The sequence below is a fragment of the Fistularia commersonii genome, chromosome 16 (genome assembly GCF_037954325.1).
Source record: "Fistularia commersonii isolate RoL2024-O1a breed Wild chromosome 16, RoL_Fcom_v1.0, whole genome shotgun sequence".
NCBI classification, from domain to species: domain Eukaryota; kingdom Metazoa; phylum Chordata; class Actinopteri; order Syngnathiformes; family Fistulariidae; genus Fistularia; species Fistularia commersonii.
In genome coordinates, this window is record NC_141299.1 from 11,839,802 (window position 1) to 11,861,974 (window position 22,173).

Here is a 22,173-nt window from a genome sequence, read left to right on the forward strand (position 1 = left end):
ATGAGTAACACTTTCAGTATTCACGCCACATGTAAACACATTAACAACACTGGATCATGTTTTTACATTTCTGTAAACATTTGTCGCCTGGATTGCAGTAAGAGAAGAAAACCAAAATAAATCAAAGGTGGACTTTCTCTTGATTGTTGTCCAGCATGTGAAAATGACAAAGGGAAAAATATTTACACATTCACTCATTGTGGAAAGATGTAATGCTTGAAAATAATAATAACACAAAGGGCTGATTGCTCCCCCTCGCTGCGCTACCAGTCTTGTCCTGTAGGGGTCGCTGTTTCCCAACAAATGGCACCGAGCAACAGGCGCAACGCTGAATATGGTTCGATCCTTTTTCCTCAACTTTTTTCACCGCTCGGCCTGACGCTCTTATTTGGGCAAAGAGAAAGGAAGTAGCGACATGCTAACTGACTAGCCGCTCGGAAACCACTGAAATTAGACGCTAAGAATGAACCGTTTTCGTTTCGAAGCTTCTCGTCTTTATGTAACTTACACATTTGAATAAGCTAGGTTTTTTTGGTGGAGTGGTTGTTTTTCCCCGTGTCGGTTTTAAGCCTCCAGCTTTGTCTGGGACTCGGCCGTTGTTAACGCTAGCCCGGATAAAGAAAGTCCGGATTGCTTTCATCATCAAAGAACGGAGGGGGGGAGAGAGAGAGAGGGAGACGGAAAACCGTGTCTAAATATCACCGATTTATCCGACCGGTACATCGCGGGGATGCAAATGCGGAATACAACGACACAATGAGAGAAACAGCAAGGAAAGGTACGTTCACGTTTTTGTTTTTTTTTTTGCTTTCTTTTCTTTTGTAATTTCTTGCTTGGAAAATGTGTACGAGACGTGTGCCTTCCCGTGGGGGCTGGTCGCAGCCCGGGCGAACTCACTGAATCACCGTATGCAGGGAGGAAATACACTTTTTTAAAATTCTTTTTTAAAGGCTCAAGAAGCGAGGCTGCCATTGTAAGTTCATGTATTTCGAGTCTTTGCTTTATTTCCGTAGACCTGCCCCATGCCGGTTTATTTGTCAGTGACACATCCTCGCGTCAAGCGGAGAATGTCGGCTGACTTGATGCTGATCTGTGTCTTTTCGGCCTGCTTCTCAATGTGCAGAACATAAATATCTTAAAGTTTTGCACTGAAAACAGTGGATTCTCTCTTTGGAAGAGATTATTTTATTGATCTTTTTTGTGTGGAGTGAAATAAACATCTTAGTGCAACAGTAACCGATTGAGAAGTTGTCATGAACATTAGCATTCTGCTTGTGTTGTTCAGCTATTTAAGCGATCTGCTGCTCATTAACGTCAGTAATTCTTTTCAGTTATATATTCATATTAAACCAAAAAGCTCAAAGGATTTATCATACGGAATTGTATACTCTGCGACCTAATGTCATGTTTCATTTCCGTATCTTAAATGAGGCCAGTGATATCATAGCCTGTCTATTTTGGCAGAGGCTTTAAGGAAAAATGGTATATAATCATACTTTAATAAACTTCTCTCAAATGTATTTACAAAAATGATAGAAACGTGTCCTACTCTATGTTTTCCATATTTACAAAATCAATAAGCTCCAGCCCAGATAACTGGTAATGAGTTTGTTTATATTAGAAACATAGCTTTCAATTGTTACTATTTTACCCTAAAGGAGATATGGATTTTGGAAATACTTATGCTGAGTTTAAGTCAAAGTTTCTGTGTGTTTCTCCCAGACTGCACTTTTAAGAAAATCTTCCACACGAGCTACAGCTCCAACCTCTGGCATCATGACTAATGTCTGGATGGTGGAAAAAAGTAATCATACATAGGAACATTAAAATTACATACACATGTACTGCAGTTTTAAGTTCCTCTCCCTCTCTATTCCCCTGTGTCCATTTCTTTGACTTACTCTGCTGTTTATACAGTTTAAGTGTACTAACTGGCAAGCAGTTTCCTCATGTTGAAATTTTATATTTTATTAGTTCCATTTCATCTCATGTGCCTGTGGCTTTGTCAGCTACTTGTTGTTACCCAAGTCGATGAGTGGTTTCAAAATTGCTGTCATGCTCGTGGGACATGGCCGATTGCCAAGTAACGGAAGTTGGTTATGTTCTAAACAACCATTGAAGGTGAATCATAAATTTTCAAAAGGTTACTTCAATAGACAACGCACTATAATGTCCTCAAGTGAGTTGTGAGCCTTTGGCATATACAGGCGAGGTTTCAACAGGTGACGCAGACAAGTTCTAATAATCTTAATGTTGACCTGAATATTGATAGTGTGTTTTGTCTTGCACTGCACACATCCTGTAGTTTAGACAGCAATACAGAGTGCTAGCAGGACTCCTGTTTGGCTGAATCCTGCTTTCCTTTCTCCCTCTTTTGTGGTATTTAACGTTCCTCTGTTCGAATTACAGGTTTTATCTGAAACCTATGGTTTAAAATGATAGAAGTGTCAGTTTTTATTATACATCCTTCTTTCAGGACTAAAACAAACTATCAATTAAGACGGTCGTGTCATGAACAATCAGTTGATATTAGACAGCAGTTGGTTCATTGCATTCCAATGATTCGAAGACAGTGATGACAGCAGGCCGTTTGTCCGACTCTGAGACCTACAGTTTCTGTAGAACAGTTTTAACATAGAGACAAATGATAAGGGGTGCAGGTGGAACAAAATGTGATTTGGCTGCAATAGAAGTCTATCCATTTAAACTCATTGTTGTAAAATTAAGCATCATATCATCAGTAAGGGAGCACAGAAAACACAAATACATTATTACGGCCTGCCAGTGAAATACATTTTAGACTACATCTATAATTTATTCACCATTGAAATACTTGCATGCATATTGCTTGTCAAGGGTTTGTTATCATTGATAGTGCTCATCCTTTGTAATCATTGATTTATGCTGTAATAACAGTATCAGTCATCAAGAGTATAGACAATATGACTTTTTGGAGTGACAAATGCGCTGCTGTGCATAAGCATGTTTTATTACCTATTTCTTATCAGAATATTGAATCCCAGTCCCTCGGGTGACAGAGGAGCAAATCTACATTAAAATGTCTTTGTACACACTGTTTTGATTTACTAAAATATTCATGACTTTCATAGATATTTCACAATAATTGGGGTAAAGATAAGTGTGCAGTTAAAGAGGCATCAAGAGATTTTTCTAAATGAGAAAAAAAGTAGAATTCTTTAAAAAATATATAAAAAAGACGCATCCTTCTTTGTGTTACAAAGATTTCAACTAGAAATCCCTTCATAATTATGCTGCCAGAAAGTGCCTTGCCATTTTGGAAAGAAAGGGACCATATGGCCTCCTGCTAATGGTTGGTGCTCAACTAGCCTCTCTGCAGACTTGATATGGGCTACAGACATGAAAGGGGGAGGGGAAGGAAGACCAATTGCATCTCCAGCCCAGCTTTGAGCTGTAATTGGTCTACACATCCTGGCGGATGCAATTGTGTGAAACTGTGGATGAAAAGATAATAGCCCCAATCTGAGCTTTGCCAAATTTGTCAGCGGTCTTTCCTCCGTCCAGGCTTTCATCTGCTGTGTATCATCTACCGCTAAATTCCGTTGACTGTGTGACCGAATTTGAATGAGCTAATGAGTGTATTTTTCAGGTTCACATGACCGTTCATTTCAAGGTCAGTTGAAGTTATGGATCTGTTGTTGTTTTTCTAATACGACTCTTATGAGGAAAGGTTTTATTTGTGGCAACACAACAATCACAAAAGGGAAGATAAGGCAAGAAAGTGTTTATAAAGACAACAGTTATGAAATACATTTAGCTTTGTTAAATTTCTTGATATTACATCTTTTAAGTGGCTGCACTTGCACTGAATGGCTTGATAGCTCTAGAGGATTTTCGCAAACCGCATCGGTGTGGTTGTTCAAGTGTCGATGCCATTGTATCTGTTGTCCGGTAGGGCTATCACTTAGGTTATGACTTCTTGAATGTAACACAATGGTCGTGAATGTATGCAAAACGGATTGGTTTTGATTTGTTGGTTTATTTTAGGGGAGGCTATATGTCCACAATAAAATGTTGTATTATTAATAAATAAAGTATAATAATGATTAGAAAAAGTTATTTGTGAATATTCTTTTTGAGACAGAAAGGAGAAAAAAGCTAGACATTTTATTTGCTCTGATTCTTTTATAATCCGAGTCATAAATTATGGACTGTAATGCTACAAACACAGTGCACTAGACTGGAGTTTGGTACTGTGTGACGTACACCGAAGGGCTCATTGCCAAGGGCTTGGCAAGAAAAGTCAGACAAGCAGAGACTTGAATTTATACTATTTGCCAGTGGCCTGCTTGTATCTCTGCGTTATTTCCTTATAAAGAATACTAGAACTGGTGTTGTTTATTTACTTGCTGCTTTGTCAATTGTATATATATATATGTATTAATAGTGGAAGAGAAGCTGTTGAGAGAGTTTAAAATGTTCTCATCACAGACATGAATGACTAATTCAAGGCTCTGGTGAATAAATGAGCATAATCCCCACCAAGGCTAACTTTTCACTCAGCACACCAAACTAGTTCTAAGAACACAGTAACGGATAAGTGGAAAGAAGGTCATTTGGATAAGTGGGCCACCAGTGACTTGCATATGTGTGTGCTTTTGTGAAAGCATAACTGCGAGTGCACCCTGTGGCAGGAATGCTCCCTGGTCTGCCTCATCTTGGTGAAAGACATGGAGAAAAATAGACATCCACTCTGCAAAAAGTTGCTAACAGTTTTTGCAGTGTGAAGTGTTATGACCTCTTCTTGTGTAGTGAGTGGACTAGACAGCACGATCAAGCGAGGAAAGTTGATGGATAAGAGAGACAGTCATTGGAAGAAGACCATGAGAGGCAGAATAGGGAGATTGGTTAGGTTGTAAAGTCATCAATTCCACAAACTCCTTGGTTACTTGGCTCTTTCAATGTGGCAGGCTCAATTTATGGTCTTTATAAATAGACCCAGCTGTAATGATAGGGTATAAGGGAGGAAAAGGCAGACCAACTGTTTAGGGATGGCCTACTTACAGTGCATTTGTTTTGTTGTGCGTCAGTCCACTTTTGGCTATCATTGTAGGGTCCGTACACAGCAAGTTAAGAGCAACTACATCAAAGCTTGATTATCATCACAATAATGCAAAATCCAGTCGTCTAGATAGTGATTAGAGTCCGAGCATAATCCAAGCAAATGTTTAACCAAAATGAACAACTGGTGTGTTCCAAAGTGAAGTCTGCTTCAGTCATGGAAAACAAAATTGTAACATTTTCAGACTGATGTACTGGTTTTGTGTGACAATTAAGATAAAATCTACATGTGGCCACTGCCAAGTTTTTTATTATTGTATCTCATAGTAACATGAAGAACATTTGTTTCCACTATCTGCCCTTCATTGCATTCAAAAATAAGTGTAGATAAGTGAGGAGTGCCAATAAATCATTTTTTATTAGTTTGCATTCTGGCTCCAGCTCTGATTTTGCATTTGATCCATTCACAGGTGTTTATCCTGTCATTCTTCCTCTTCTTCTCCTTTTGGCTTTTCCCTTCAGGGGTTGCTACAGCGAATCCACTTTGTCCATCTGACCCTATTCTCTGTATCCTCCTCTCTCACACTCTTTAATTTGGCCTGTTTAAGTTACTTGAGATGTTTCTTTTCCTCAAGATGTTTTTTTATGATGATTGAAGACGGACAAATAAACTAGAGAGTGACCTGATTCTTCATCTAAAAAGCCTTGACTGGACAGGGGCCACCATGGTCTCAGTGGATCCAATTTTATACTGGTCTAATATATAAAACAAGATTGCACACTTGGCCATATCATGCGTACAGCAACACTAACAGAGCAATGGAGCACGGCAAAGTTGGTATATGGGACATTTATGAAAAATATGAACATGCTAGAAAAGACAGTTAAGCTAAATCTAGCAAAAGAGAACACCCAACCTTCAATATCTAACACTAGTCTCCATTATAGGGCAATTGTTTATGACCTTACGATTTTTTAATGGATGGAATAGTGATGTAAATAAATTAAGCTCGGTGTGTTGCAGAGATGAACGGCTGGGGAGGTTGTCACAATTTCCCTGGGATGGGATTTTTCTTTAATTATTAATTTGTATGTGTTTTGTTCACTTTAAGTCTTGCACCTATATTTACTTGGCTAGCATCTTCAGTACCATGACACATTCCCGTTGAATTTGAATGTACAATCACGTTCCAGTGAACCTGATAACAATAAATGATTACTTCATTGTAAGATGTTGCAGCTGCAGTTAGACAACCTTTTAATAGTATGTTTATGAAACAAAAACAAACATTTAATATTTGTCTGTTTATGGTCTCAATTAACATTGTGATATGTATAAATTCTTAGAAATCACAAATCACAACCGACCAAAATCAGAGTAATCTCTTTGGACATTGAATAAAGATTGAATGTGAATATGATTGAAACCTTTGCACCTCCAGTTATGACTAACATATGAACAATTAGAAATCAATGCATTGCAAATTTGCGCATATGTAATGACCATTTTAAAGGAATAGTAACTGACTTCATTACCTGTGCTTTGGCTTTACAGTTGTTGTCCCCATTTTGTTTTAGGTAGTTGAACATTGCAGTCTGTTTTTTCTAAAATGTTAAAGAGCTACTTCTGCTGTTGTTAACCCATATTTGTGTGATGGCATTGAAATATCTCATAATATGACTCATTATCCCCCCACTTTTTTAAAGTTAATTGAAATAAAATAGTTCCTGGCTTTCTTCTTTGAAGGATGCAGGACAGATAACTGTTCTGTGCAGCCTGTGGATCATGTTGCAGTCACCTTTGAGATTCTGCCTACATTAGTGTTCCTTATAGACCGGCACATGTATATTTATTCATAATGGGCCACACACACACACACTCTCACACACACACACACACACACACACACACACACATACACAACCATACACGCACGGATGGCAGCAGAGATTTCATGCAAGATTCTTAGCAGACAGTGACTGATGTGGTTCTAGAAATCCAGGCTAATTTGCATTTTTTCAGTTCTCCCTGTAAAGGCCAATGGACAAAAATATCCGTTTCCAGTTTGTAAAGTCTAGATTTTAATCTAGGTAGTTTCTCATCTCCATAACATGCATGGTCCACAAATCAGCCAGCCTTTTGTAAAAATCAAAAAATGTCAAGGTCTCCACTTCTTCAGGCCAGACAGTTTCGACCAAAATACTGTATGTATTACCTTTGCTGGAATAATCACCCACAGAAAGATGTGTTTGACTAGATTGTCCATTTGAATGCTGTGGTGAGCTCTATAACCTCCCCCTCCCCTGTGTTTGGGCACTGATCGCATATCTTGGCTCAGGATTATGAGCTTGAGGGAGGGCACGCCTGAGGGTCTGTTTGCTCTTTCTCTGCTCTGTGGTACATCAATGTTGGTGACAGTCAAAATCTAATGATCAGGCTAACGATTGCTACACATATGTAATGGGTTATGTGTGTGTTTTTGCAAATGTCTGGTTGTCTGTGTCTTTGTACGCAGGTTTTTAATGTTAATGGCTAAAAACGAAGGCAACATAAAGGCCACCACCTTACTTTCAACTACGTTAATAGTGGTTTATCTAAAATTTATATTTCTGTTTCGCTTTAAACTTGCTTTAAATAGTCATGACCTGATCATTGAATGGTATCATTCAGCATCATATTCCTTTGCATGTGTAGTTGTTAGTTAATTTACTAGATTAAATGTTTGATATGAAAAGAGATTTTAGACTAAATGTTGTCTCAAGTCTGCCTACTATTTATCACTCCCAAAACTGTTTGCTCAAAGGGCTGTGGGGATTGACAAGAGGGGGGGGGAAGCAAAACACTGTGAATCTCGGATAGAAGAGACACAGATAGGAAAAGATGAAAAGACAGAAACATAAAGTGATGTACAAGAGGATTGATGGAGTTGGAACAGAGGACCTTGGTTTTGGGGTCTCAGTAGGGTTGACTCTGCTCTGTTGTTTGTGTTTGCTCTATTTTTAAACTCTAGCCTGTCTTAGGTCACTAATGAATAATGTGCACATTGCATTTGACTTAAGAAAAATCACACAGGATGTCGGGCCCAGGTGTGGGAAAGAGTGTTCTCATAGCATGACATAGTGTGTGCATAGAGACAGACAGAGAGAGAGAGAGAGAGAGAGAGAGAAAAGTGGCAACCACTACAAACTATCTTTCCCTGCTAATTGTTAAACATGAATGCAGCAGATCCTTCTGCCTGATCTGCCCAGGTTCTACTCATTATAGGAGATTATGATCCCGTGTGTGTTGTGTTGTATGTATGTGTGTATGTGTTTCAGTTGGTGGGCCTGCAGTAAGGCATGATAAGCAAAAAAGAAAGCACTATGATGCAGATAGGATATAATATACTATCCATTTGATTGAAAGAGATTATTTTCTTTTTCTTTCTGTTGTTAATTATGCATCCCTCATTTCAAGGGCTTTGTAGTTTCCCCCTACAATATTTTTGAAATTTAGAGGTTCAAATAGAGATCAAAGTGTGTTTATTTTTTCAAAGAAGGAAATGTTTCTAAATTTGAGGTGGATCTGAGTTCATGGCAATGGCATTCCCTTTAGCTGTTCTCAATAAATATTTGGGAGACAAACAGAACTTAAGCCTTGTTAAATTAATATCTTCTGGCTATCAACTGCCCCTGAAAACTGACCAAAAATGAACCAGTTTTATCCTCTGTTTAGATTTTTTAACCCCCAAATCATTCTACTTTTGTCTGTCATGATTGTAAGAGAAGGCAGGGAGAAAGAATTTTAAGTATGAATTTGGTTGCATTGCTGTAACTATCCTGGTGGCACAATGGAGTCATGTGTTTGGAAAGCGTTTTTAGAGCAGGATAGCCCACATGAGTGAATGTGTACAATAATCCTCTCTGTCCCCCTCTTTTCCTTTGCTTCCTTTTCTCTTCCTGATTTTAGCCAGCAGCTGCAACCAGTGTTATAAGTGTTTAAAAGAATACTACACATGTGTTGTGTTTTTGGTTTGTTTGGTTTTTTTTAGTTATGGGGGGTCTTCCCATGGAAGTGTTTCATTCACCGGAAGCCATTCAGCATCTTGTCCAATGGTTAATTGTAGGTTGCTACAGAAGAGGGCCAGTAGTATATATTTTGATATTGTGATGCATGATTGTATTTCCTTTATTCTGGAATTGGCGTTACATCAACATATCTGAGACAATCCGAGGAAAACCTAAACACCTAAAGCTTAACCCCATTATTGACTATTTTACATTTTAATAGTGTTTTTGTTCTTAATTGAATGACTTTAGCAATTTGTAATGCCATGTTAAAACATTTATTCTTTGGTTTATTCTTCTCTTTATTATTTCTCCATCAGTGGTCTACAATTCTTACTTATCCACCACGACTGAGGTATTAGCTCAGAAAACTGTACTGCATACCCATGCACCAACAACTAGTGAGGAATCCTAAAACAACTAATCAGCCTGAGCAGAGCCTTCTGGGTTGCATTTAGTCAGACATGCTATGGCCTCTTTGGTGTATTTCATGTCAGTGCTGCTGGTTAGAGTTTCAGGTTATTCGGCTAATTGAAAACATACATTTCTCCATACCAGCTTGGTCACCATGCCTCCTATTATAGTAGTTAATCCTCTGCATAAAAGGGACACCTACACAAACATGAGCAGAATTTTCATTTTTAAGAGTGAGCTTTTTATTATGAAAAATTCCAAGTGATCTGATGAAGCATAATGCATTTAACAACGTTAGTTCCAGCAAATGATAGTACCCTGCAACTTAGTGTGAAGACCCTTCGTGATCCCTTTACCCCTGGGGTAAAGGGATGGGGGGAATATGACTAAATGCAATCAAGATATGGATTATGATACAAATTACTCTAGGGATTTTTTTCAACAGCACTTTGCTGTCCTAGTAGTGCCTACTGCACTTTGCCTTGTACTCCTCAGTGTTTGCAGTTTGGGGTTCTATTAATGTTAACTCTGTGTGAGTTTGCAACTCAACTTGACAAGTGGAACATAACAATATAGTTTTTGAGTGTTTTCACCTTTTAATGACACATTAGGTTTTGGGCAATTCCTTTTTTTCCTCTAGGATTGAGTTTAAGTCAAAGAAAATATTTAATGTTTTCCTCCATTGGGTGGGCTGACCTGATTATGCGTTGTCTTCATCAGTAACAATTCTGTGAAAAGTCATGGACAGTCAGGAGAGTTAGACACATGGAAAACCTAGAGTATATAGACTGGACTATTTGCTTTTATTTGAGGCCGGCAGCTACTGCCCCTTTCCCCTCGTATGAGTGATATGGGGTCAAACTTCCCTCTAAGGGATGTCAGCTGAACAGCAGTTCACTTCAGTTTGTCAATACGGGACTAAAACACATGACAACAGGAGTGCCAGATCAATGCAATGTCGGTACATGCAGATGAGCATGTTAGAATTGATTAGTAGTGTCAGGCCGTGGTATGATTATGTGTTTTGACAGAGCTGGCTAGTTTGATTTTAGGTTTGGAATACCAAGCTTTAATTGTGATGCAGGACATATTTTATGGTTTGTACTAAACTCTAAAATAACTTATTATGTTCAGTTTAGCTTAAACAACATTCAGTGTGACCTTTGTTGGTCTTTATTGTCTATATCTTGCAGGGTTCTTAGAGCAAGAAACTAATTTGAACAAAAGTCTGGGATTAGTATTAATGAAAATGGTGGTGATATCAACAAACCATGGACTGGATCTCTAATTCCTTCCTTCTCCTTTCTGTTCTTTTTATGGAGGCAGCAGATGCTCCTTCACTCTGGTTTTATTGTTCATGGCTGGTCAGCATGGGGCCTCCTAAAGATCAAGGGAGATGAGCTTTTAATAGCATTTTCTTCTTGACACTGTTTTCTCTCTATGTTTGTTTTATTGTGTCAAAATGTGCTCTCCCAGTTAGATATCTGATAGATTTTGGGCTGCTTAAACAAAAGATTGCTCCCTTGAATAGATCACATGGCTCAGGTGGGAGGGCTATGATCCACTCACAGCCATTTTGGGTGCATCCGTAAAGCCTGAACCCTTCGGCTAATTTAGCACCACTCACTAGCAAGAGCAATGTCTCTCCAACACACAAGTCCTTGGTGCTTTTATGAACTGCTCACGCAAATATGCGCAGGCCAAATGCCACCATGAGCGCAGACAATCATGCACACACATATTGAGTCTTTGCTTGCCTTGCTTCAGTCTCTCATTGTGCCCAGAGGACAATGCAACCAGAGTTGGCAGGGAGCCAGTCCGTCTCATATCCATTAGGTCATGCAGAGAGAGTTGTTGTGCAGAGGGATACTTCATTGGCCCCAGCTCCTCTTTCCCTCGGGAGAAGACCGCTTGGTTCAAGGTGGCAATACACAGATGTGTATTGCCAGCATCGGGTCGATCAGGGGAATTTTAAATGTGTCAAATTCTGTCTCGAATCAGATGTTCCATCAAACTTCCTCAACCCCCTGTAGCACTAAAAGCAAGTTCATGTACATTTTGTCTGTACAAACACCTTCTAAACAGCTTTATTTTAAGTCTAGTCAGCCCCCTAAGAGCTCTAAAATTTCAGCTAATCATGCTGAATTACAAAATATACAATTATGCCGACAAAATCTGAGCATTGAAAGTTGCTTTATTCTGGACAATGGTTCATATAATGCAATGGAAACAAATGTGTTCATGTCACATCCCTTTTCCTCTGCAGTTTGGTTGCTTTTCATCATTTCCATGGTGACTGTAATTTCCACAAAGCTTGTCTTTGCATCTACTATTACATTTAAAGCTGCATACACAACAAAAAACATTTGCATTCCATAGTTGCACCAATAACAGAAAGAAAGTATTGGTTCATTTGTAACCCACTGTAATTTGACAAATTGTGAAGGGATAAATATATTGTTTTAAATGTGTATATATTTCTATTAGACAGCATGACAAAAAATTGTCATCACTTGCCTTTTTAAGATTTTAATTGTCACATAGAATAGAATTGAATTTTTAATGTGTTGGTTGCTTATTCTTCGTTAATCATGTTTTTAGCCTAACCAGGCTTCCGAATAGGTTTATAGTGGCTTATCCTACCCTCTGATGAACAAAGAACATATTGAAAACATTTCCTCAGATAATAGAGGTTTTAGAGTCTGATGAATGAAAAAGTTGCAAAACACTGGTCCATTTATGGGGCAAAATGCAACTAAGAAAAAGCAAAGCATAAAATGAAGTGAATTTAACATGATTTCCTTGTAATCATGATCAATGCACCTTTTCCATTATAGGTTAGTCACAATGAAATTATGTTTAATGCATTTGTTTAAAAGTTCTTTTTCACTGCTGTGTGTTTGTAGTGAATGGAAGAAGCCTAGTTCACATTTCTTGTCCTTTCCCAGCCTCACTATTTTACGGTCAATTATTTGGTGCCTACTCCAAATAAGTATTTTTGCCTTTGAGGTGATGAAGGAAATTTCTGTTTTTTTCCACATTGGATACTTTAATTAAAATAAACTTAAACACAGCAGACACAAGTCCTATGACACATTGTCTTTTGGTGCTAGTATAGCCTCTACTTTCTTTTCCAAAAAATTATATCCACTTCAGCCCCTTTTCAGCCCCCTAGCACTTTTATTTGACAACTGCCTACCTCTAACCAGCATGCTGTTTGGCTCGCTTTTGCAATTGTGTAATCCCTAATTCAAGGCGTTAGAAGCTTTTGCGATAAATTGTTAGTTGCCATAATGTTGTGCTGTGTTGTAGGTTAACGCGTCATTGAGTTATAAGACTATTAGGCAGTTTATAGCGTTCCCATCATTAGAGCGTTCTTCTCATCATTAGAAAAAATGATGAGAAAAAATGTTTTCTCATCATTAGAAAACAAAACAAAACAAAAAAAAACTTGCTTAACTTTTCAAGACTTTTTGGGAGTTATCTAAAACGCTGCCCTCAAAAGTAGCAGTTGAGCTGATATACCGCCCAGCCCTATTATGTGGCTTGTTAATTCTTACAGCAAAGAATTCATGATATTTCCTTTTATAGGCTCCACTAATACAGTGTAGGTCCTCCTGAAGTTATATAGAATGAAAAAATAGCTTATTTTGCTTGTTTTGATTAAGTTAAAGTACTTGAGATAAACAACTCTTCCATTAGTCCTGCATATTCCCATAAATTGTTGATACCCTCTGAAAGCAAATGGTGTTTGGTGTTTGAAACCCAGAGTGATTTCTCTTTGGCCCCTTAACTATTTTCCCTTTTTACCCTTGGTATGTTGTTTCTCTTGGAGTATAAAATCATAATCTGACTCTGGCCTGGCTTGTACATTTAAGCCATTTCACGTGTTTTTTTAAATTTAAGTTGAATTTTTGTATTGGTTTAGTTTTCAATGTCATCTATTTGTAAATAGATATTTCAAAGGTGACTGAGAAGATTGACCATCTACAGGTGGTCGTTCAAGTGTTGGCTCCTTGAAAAACGTCTTTCAGCAAGAAACTGCCACTTTGGACTCACTTCCAAAGTTTTAATTTTTCTTTTTTAATTAGGTCAAAACTGAGTAAAATCGCATCAATATAGTAAGGTATAAATATTTCGAGATTTGCTGCCAATTATTTACTGCTTCCCCCTGTGTGTTAAATCACTGACTCAGTTGGTACATTTTATAATTAAAGTAAATATTGAAAATATTGAAATTTGTCTCAATATTGAGAATCCTATACCATCACCTTTAACCGATATCATTATGTTAGTGACCAGTCATGTCTGAGATAGTTGCTGATTCTTGCATTGACTCATGAGATTCATCAGTTATCCTTCAGTTCGTTGAGGTGAAACGCAGGGAGTTGTCGTATTTTCATCCAATGCATACTGCTGATTCATCAGTTGGCTTGAACTGTACTCACCCCTTTTTGTATGAGTTTGTATTTGAGTGTGAATCATGCATTGAGGAAAAGAGTAGAGGGAATGATTGTTAACATTAGTGAGGCAAGGAGAGAGATTTTTCCATTTAAAGGTCTCTGATACGCAATGTGTCACTGGGTCATTTACTTCCTGCCACATCAGAGTCAGCTGGTGGAGTCTCAGCACTGACTGGTTGCTCTGTTTATACAGTCTAGTTAAAGTGAAGAAGTCTTGGGAGGTCCATCATCCTAGAATTTGACTGTCCACAGCACAAACTATGAGCATAACACTAGGCCTTCTCACATCTCCAAGTGAGATTATAAACACAAGAAAAGCTGGCCATATAAAGGCAAAGTATTTATAGTCTGTCCAAACTAATTGGCATTCAAAACCTACAGTTGCTCCTCCTCCTTGGGGGAGGAAGGCTTGAGTGAGTAGGAGTGGGGAGGAGTTCAGGAGTGAATAAGACCCATTTGCCTTATTTCACTTCTGTCTGCTACAAATAGTCTGTCTCACCACCAAGTAATGCGCAGTGACAAAGATCCTGTTCTGTTGTGTGTGTATATAACAGGCTTTTAGTGTTTGAACGTTGCTATGTTTTAAAAATCTGAATTAACTAAGAGTGAATACAAAGATGCTATGACTTTACAGTTGACATCATGGCTCTATGAAATATTGGAAGTTCCCACAACAGGGATCCTCTATACATTGAATGTAACACGGTATTGTGTTTTTAATCAGGCAATTAGACACTCAGTTGTGTGTTTAGTACTGTTCTGTGTATAGAATAAAATGAACAATTTCAAACTGAAATTAATTCGTAAGATTTTATTGCATGGCTTAGTAAATAATGGTTATTATTAAAACATGGCAGATTAGAACCTCCTGTTGAATGTTAATGTTGGAGCAGGAGAGAGACTATGAGCTGAAGACCTGGTATCTGTCCTCAACCTACAGTAAGAAGCTAAAGTGCCAAGCTAAGTCAACACAAATCAGACAACCCCAGGTCTTATCTTAGGAATGCCGGGCATCCTTGCAGAGGATCTCCCCTCTGCAGTGAGGAAGCGGTATTATCTCAACCCCTGTGTGCTCTTTGATTATCCCCTGGGACTGCCATCTTTTTTGTGTCACACTTTTGGATATTTGCTTTTCCCTGTGGCATTGTTTCCATTCCATTGATCAGTGTTCTACCTCTGCAGATCAGATTTTTCACACTGCACTCCATCACAGATATAAGTCAAATAGACTAGAATAGTCTTTATTGTCATTGCAGAACACAATGAAATTGGAAAATGTAGATGATATCGAAAGTTTAAATTCGGTCTCAGAAAATAGTAAAAACCCCTGTATGTTACATTTAATTCCAATTAAAAGAGCAGCTTAATGCCTAAAGTGATAAATAAAAACCAGACATAGTTTGTAATGAATGATGATGATTATGTTGTCTTTTTTGGGCCATGCAGTTTGGCATATATTGGTATTTTACAAGCATACGTGCTTTCGGGACTGTGGTCAGCAAGACCTGCAAAGGGAAAAGCTCAAAGTTATTTACTCTATTTTGTGCTTTATTTTCTATCAGTGTTGAGATAAGAAACATTGTTTTTGTTTTACCACCTAAGTCCCTTGACATGTCAATGTATTTAGTTAATATGAATTTTTATAATGTTATATATTACACAGCTAAGCCTTGGATCAGTAATCGAGAAGTTGTTTCAGCAAAAACAAACCCCATAGAGAAGTTGGGCACTTGGTTTCATAATCAAAGTCAATGTCTGTGGGAACCTAGTTTCTCTCTGCTTCCTTATATCGGGGTATTTATCTGACAACAGACTGTTTCTGTTTTAATTTTTACTGTTTTTGTTAAGAAAGTAAGCAGTCTATGATTTAATGACAAAATTTATAGACTGTAGGCCTCTGTGCTCATTGGACTCGAATCTGTCTCAATTTCCCTGAGCAATGCAGACTGTCCACTATGTCATGATTTAAACCAGGTTTCACCAAGGCTACCTTTCACTTCAGTGGTCAAGCATTAGGTACACTAAGCTTTTCCCCTCAACCAATCATATGACTGCAAACTTTACACTGCCTCTGTGTCTGTGATCCACCTTTAACTATTGATATTTTTGAGAAGTAGAACTATACAGCAGTATCAGCTTAATTTACTTAATATATAAAACTGGCGAGTTCTTAGTTCTCTTGGGGTAAATGTGTCACTGATTTGAGATCTACACCTATGAGTGATATAATTCAATAGAGAATACTAAGATATCATATACCATCAGCAGTAATGAAAGCACTACGGAATGTAGGCCCTTTATGCTCAGAAAAGGAAAGTGCATTTTATACCATACTGCTGGGATCTTTTTTTCAGCATTAGGTTGAGATGTAATGGTTTTGATTTGGGTCGAATTGGAAATTGACCTTAGCTTGACCTTGAGTAGTTGCAAGAATATTTAAACAATAGATGGTTTTACACAGACATCAACCAGGGTGCTCAACCTTGTTCAACACCATTTGTTCCTTACAGTTACAGTAATAATATTATTAACTTCTTCATCAACTGATTTGGTTAGTTATAAAAATTGTAGTGTAATGACTCTCTGATCCAGGTTTTGACCTGGTGGTCCATGTCACAAAGTTTCCTCTTTTCAGCCAAAAGTTTACACCAGACACAGCAAACTGAAGGCCTGCGGGCACATCCGGTCCTTGACATGGTTATATCTGGCCTTCAAAATTATTTCATTGTCTGTTGTCCATTATTAATGGTCTGCTGGCAAATCATAAGATCACTTTTTTATTTGTCTGTTCACTGTCTACGAGGCATTTTCACTTTTGCTCTACATAGTACTTTGCTGCAATATTCTTTGGATAGTTTTGATATACTATATATTAAATTCTGTGCTCAGCCACTTGGGACATTTTTTTTTTGTTATGAGTACACTTGTACACTGAATGACAATAAAGTCTGTCCAAGACTAAAAAATCCAAATCTAAATCTTTGCCCACCGCTCATTAACCCCCCAAAATAGCCAAAGAAAAAGATAAGGTTGAAAACTAGGGGCTTTCATATTAAATGAGATGAAGAGTAGCTTTGTTGACTTTGAAAGTAAAACTATGTGCTTTTTTTTTGCAGAGGTAATGTGGCTGTACTTGAAAAAATATAACATTAATGGTACAAACAAAACATTAGGATGAGTATAAGAACCTTTAGACAGACCAAAACTTACAGAAGGTATAAGAGGTTAAAATAAAAAAAGAGTCTAATGTTATGTTACTTAGTTACAAATGCAGAATCACAAAAGAAACGCTGCTGGATAAAAAGTATGATATTTCATGTAAAAACAAAAAGCATGCTCAAATGTAAGCCTCAGCTGAAATTCTGTTGGTGTTTCGATATTTGAGCTTTACAGTGATTTTTACAAGCACAATTGATTGAAAAGGGAAAATACTTATCTACATAATCCTTAGCTGTGGGTGAGAACACAACATAACTGACAGGTTGTTTTTTTTTTTTTTTTTACAGCTGCAGTAAAATTCAGTTTAGGTTTAGTTGCAAAATTGTGATGATGGCATATTGATTTTTATCCACTTAAGATACATTAAATGTGAGTTTTAACCTAAGTTGTGCACATGATGTTTTACGTCTGAATCATGAGTTAATGAGCAAAAATATTTTGTTGACTTTGTTTTTTTTTTCATTGTGTTTGAAGTTGCATGTTTGTCTTTGACACCTTACACATGACTGATGAAAATATTTGTTTCAATGTCATTTGACTATCAGTAAATTCGTCACTTAGGTCTAAATAGCGAATTACAAGTGATCAGCCAGTAAATATGTGGGAGCAATTGGCATTATTGTATGCCAGTGAAATATCAAATTAAATAATTTTGCCTAAGGATCAAAGAAAAATGTAAACATTTTACCCTCAACAAGGATGTAATGCGATCACCCTTAATTTATCTATCAGTTTGTCACCTAGCATATGATACAGTAATTAGCAGGCAAGTGGAGGGTTGTGGTGTTGGCATCAGAAAACTGTTTTGAGCTGATGTTTTCTTCAAGAAAGAGTCACTGGTCATCAAACAATAAATCCTGTCATTGATCAAAGAGCTTGGGAGTAGAGATATGGAGAACATAGAGATTAGGGCTTGATTAGGAGGGTAATGTGGCTGCGCATACCAAAACATATAAAATCATATAAATTCATTCAGACCCATCATTTTTCATTCTTACTGTAAATAACTGGCAGAATTTCCTTTTGTATACGTGGGGTAAACAGAAATGACTATGCTTAAAATATGATATATAATTTAATACAACAAATTGAAATTATTCAGTCATACGAATTGGAATACAGAAAGACTTAACATGACCATAAAATGATCATTTTCAGGTGCTGTGTGGTGAGAGGCGTGCAGTGGATGCGGCATGCTGAGACAACTCCCCCTGACTCAGGATGAGTGTCAGAGATGGTGGTGCTGCTGTGGCAATGAATGCAGATGGAGGAGGAGGGGGAAGTGGGGCAGCTAGCCCAAACAATCACAATGGTCGCTCATATGTCCTCCAGATTTACCCACGGCTAGCTGCAGAGTCGTCCACTTGCTGCAATCTAAGGTGGGTTTGTCAGTGATTTTGCTGCTCATCATTTTTTGAACAATTTGTTGATGGATAGAGACACAGATAAGTATTTCTACACATAAATCATTAGATGAAACACACATTTTCATAGTGCTAGCTGTACAGTAACATTATGGACATAGACATTTGATTCTTGTGTTTCACTTTTTCTACTCATCAGAGTGCAGAAGGATGCAACTGCAGCTTCAGTGATTTCGGATGCTGCTTTTGCACTGGGGCTGGACCCTGGCCGATTGTACGTGTTAGCAGAAGTAAAAGAATGTGGCGGGGAAGAGTGGGTCCTCGAGGCTGGTGACCTACCAGTACAGAGATTTCTGCTTTGGCCTCGGAAAGCCCAGGAGCAACACCCTCAGAGCCTTGGGTTTTACTTCTTGCTGCAGGTAGAGTTTATGCAGTTCATAGTACGCATATAAAATGCTAATTATAAAATCCCCTTTTCCTTTTCCTACCTTTTCCATTGCGAAACAATAATAAGTATTTATACTAGTTAAGAAGTTACTTTGAATCACATGCCAAATATTCCCAAACCTTATTCAACCCTGCAAATTATCAGAGGATGTGGGATTAGCTTTTGCTTTTACAGTTATCCAAAGTATTCAGACTATGTTTTGTAACTTCAAGTTCAGGAATATATTGTTACACTCATTTTCTTTATCTTTCTCTGACGCAGGAGAGAAACAATGATGGCTCCATCCATTATGTCCACCTCCCAGCCCTGTCCAAAGAACAGCAGGCACAGCGGCTTGCTGCCAGGGGCTTCCTCCCCCCACCACAGGATGACTTTGCAGACCTCTGCAACCTCCCCAACCTCAATGAGGAAAGCATATTAAACAATCTGCGTACACGCTTCTACAAGAAAAAAATCTACACCTATGCAGGCAGCATTCTTATCGCCATCAATCCCTTCAAGTTCCTGCCAATCTACAACCCAAAATATGTTAAAATGTATGAAAATCACCAGCTGGGCAAACTGGAGCCTCATATATTTGCAATCGCAGATGTGGCTTACTATGCCATGCTCAGAAAGAGAGTTAACCAGTGCATTGTCATCTCTGGAGAGAGTGGCTCTGGCAAGACTCAAAGTACCAACTTTCTGATCCACTGTTTGACGGCACTCAGCCAGAAGGGCTATGCTAGTGGTGTGGAGAGGACCATACTGGGGGCTGGACCAGTCCTAGAGGTAAGATATGACTCAATTGCAGTTCCACTGGGAGCTACTGCAATACATGTGCTTTATAGTTTTCCTTGCCTCTTGGATGATAACCAACTTTTTTTAGTAAATCTTGTGTTTTCAGTACTGTTACTCACCAAATATAGTTGGAACAACTGGTTAATATGTGTGAAAATGGTTTCAGTGCAAGCTTAATACAACCGCAAAGCACATTTTTGACAAGATGAGAAAATCGAATGAAAAATTCAAAGCAGACATGAAACAGTTATCAACCTATGAGGCATGAATAGCTTGTCTGTTAGCCTCCTCAGTCACATGGAAATATTTTGAATATTATGTATTATCTGGTACAGATATTTCGGTTTACCACTCAATCACATTTAATTCTTTTTCTCCTCTGGCTTATATGGTACTTTGTGTATGTCTAAATTCAAACAAACAATCTATACTTTGTTCTTTACAGAAGGAAGAAGTTCTCTCCAAACCACTGTTTTAAGTACATTTGTATATTGTTTTAATGTAATTTGTTTAACATATTTTGATTTAAATACATTTGGATATATTTATAGTGCTGTTAGAATATAGTTGACGGTATTTCATTTGTTTCCGATATTAAACAGTTGAAATCCGATCAGACCTCATGTAGCATTGCAAAGACATTTTCTGTATTTATATTTCTCCCTTTGCTCATTCTTTCACATAAGCTATACTTCATTCTTCGCATCATGTTCTTTCATACCCTGCAATTTCACCCTCGGTCACTGGAAGCTCCATCTGTAAACACGTTTTGTTCATGATAGATAACTGAATAAGCTTTAACGGTGTGTGGGTGAGCTCTGAGGTGCAGTGCCTAAAGTTAAAGGAATACTTCCTCTGAATGATATGGCCTTAATATGTTTTCAGCATGTGAGCTGCTGATGGACTACTTGAAAACCACAATATGTATGCATTAAACTGTTCAGGTTACTGACCAAATAACATTGCTTGGTCTCTGTTAAGTAGGCCCCCTTTAACTAAATGCTCTTTGTCCAGATCTGGAGGTAAATCTCCACATACTTACTTGTTTTATTGCAGTAATGCGACTAAAAATAGTCCTTCAGCAAGTAAAGCCACATGTGGAATGTAGCTTATTCAAAGTACAAGACTCTGTGATTGTAAGTTCATTGGAATACTACAAACTAATACCACAGATTTATCAGAATTTGCAACAAGCTTTTTGTTTCAGCTTTAACGTCAAACACAGAATGCAACAGGAGTAACTTGCAAGAATGGTGTATCCATCAATCACTTGTCCGGTTGCCTTTGTCCCAAAACGCTCATACTTAATGCTCGAGTCTTAACTCTTAAATGTGATGTTACTTCCAGATGCAGCAGAATAGCTGCTGCTTCAGTCCCTTATTGTGCCAGTCTGTCATAGTCTGGTGCAGAAAAGGAGAAGGCAATAGAGAGATTTCCTCCATCAGCAGAGTTTTGGTCTCTGCGGTAAACACATTGTATATGTTAGCACTGTCCAAAGCTGCGGTTTGACAGAGAGACGGCTGGACTTAGTTAGTGTGGTCAGTGGAAGAGGGAGAGATTCTGGCTATTGAAAAACATTCAACCCTTGAACAACTGCACATCTTTTATTAGCCATTAGCGTTTTACTCTGAAATATAGAACCTTTTTTTTTTTTAAACAGTATGTGAACTTCTGTTTTGAAAGCACCCATCAGCTTTCTCCCCATGCTCTTAGTTGACTGACCTGAAAATAATGTAATGTTTCAGAAGTAGTAGCAGTAATTCCTCTTAAAGTATGATCCCCTAAGATCACTGCGGGGCAGTTGGGGCTGAGTTGGTAGAACAGGCACCCCTCCAGTCAGAAGGGAGGCAGTTTGATCCCTGGCTTCTCCTGCCTGCATGCCAGTGTCCTTTTGACAAAACAATGACCCCCACCCCCCTTGTTCCTGATGGTTCGCGCCTTTCATGGCAGCTTTGCTGCAATAGGAGTGTGGGAGCATGTATGAATGGATTAATATGAAATCCAGTGTAAAGTGCTTTGCAACGGGAAGATGATGAAAGCGCCGTATAATTGAATTCAATTAACCATTTTTCTCATTGCAAATTGTGAATTTTTATATCATTAGTTCCAGCCAAGGTATTATACACGGGGTGCAGAATTTCTTTCCAATACATTTACAAAAAAAACAGGCATTATTTGTTAAACTAATTTAACATAATTTCTTGTTTATTTCCTTGGATGAGGATCGTATACATAATGTATACATCCATCATCTGTATTTTTTTAGATCATTCTTTGTTGGAGGTGGAGGTGTTTTAAAAAAACAAACAAACAAAAAAGGTTAAAATGGACCCAACCTAAAACTATACATAGATTTTCCTATTTTTGTGAGTGAAAGTATTTCTATCCTTTCACATTC

The 22,173-nt window shown here is 38.0% G+C and overlaps 1 protein-coding gene across 9 annotated transcripts in view; it reads left to right on the plus strand.

Annotated features, from left to right (window-relative positions):
- The first annotated feature begins 382 nt into the window (after window positions 1–382).
- myo9bl (myosin IXb-like) overlaps window positions 383–22,173 on the plus strand; it is a 50,560-nt gene continuing 28,769 nt past the window's right edge. For all 9 annotated transcript variants that reach the window (XM_086162273.1, XM_086162274.1, XM_086162267.1 and 6 more), the window contains exons 1-4: window positions 383–778; window positions 18,342–18,562; window positions 18,747–18,966; window positions 19,257–19,766. In XM_086162273.1, coding sequence (XP_086018399.1) covers window positions 18,405–18,562; window positions 18,747–18,966; window positions 19,257–19,766 — 888 coding nt within the window. In that variant the 5' untranslated portion in view covers window positions 383–778; window positions 18,342–18,404. The remainder of the gene's footprint in view (window positions 779–18,341; window positions 18,563–18,746; window positions 18,967–19,256; window positions 19,767–22,173) is intronic.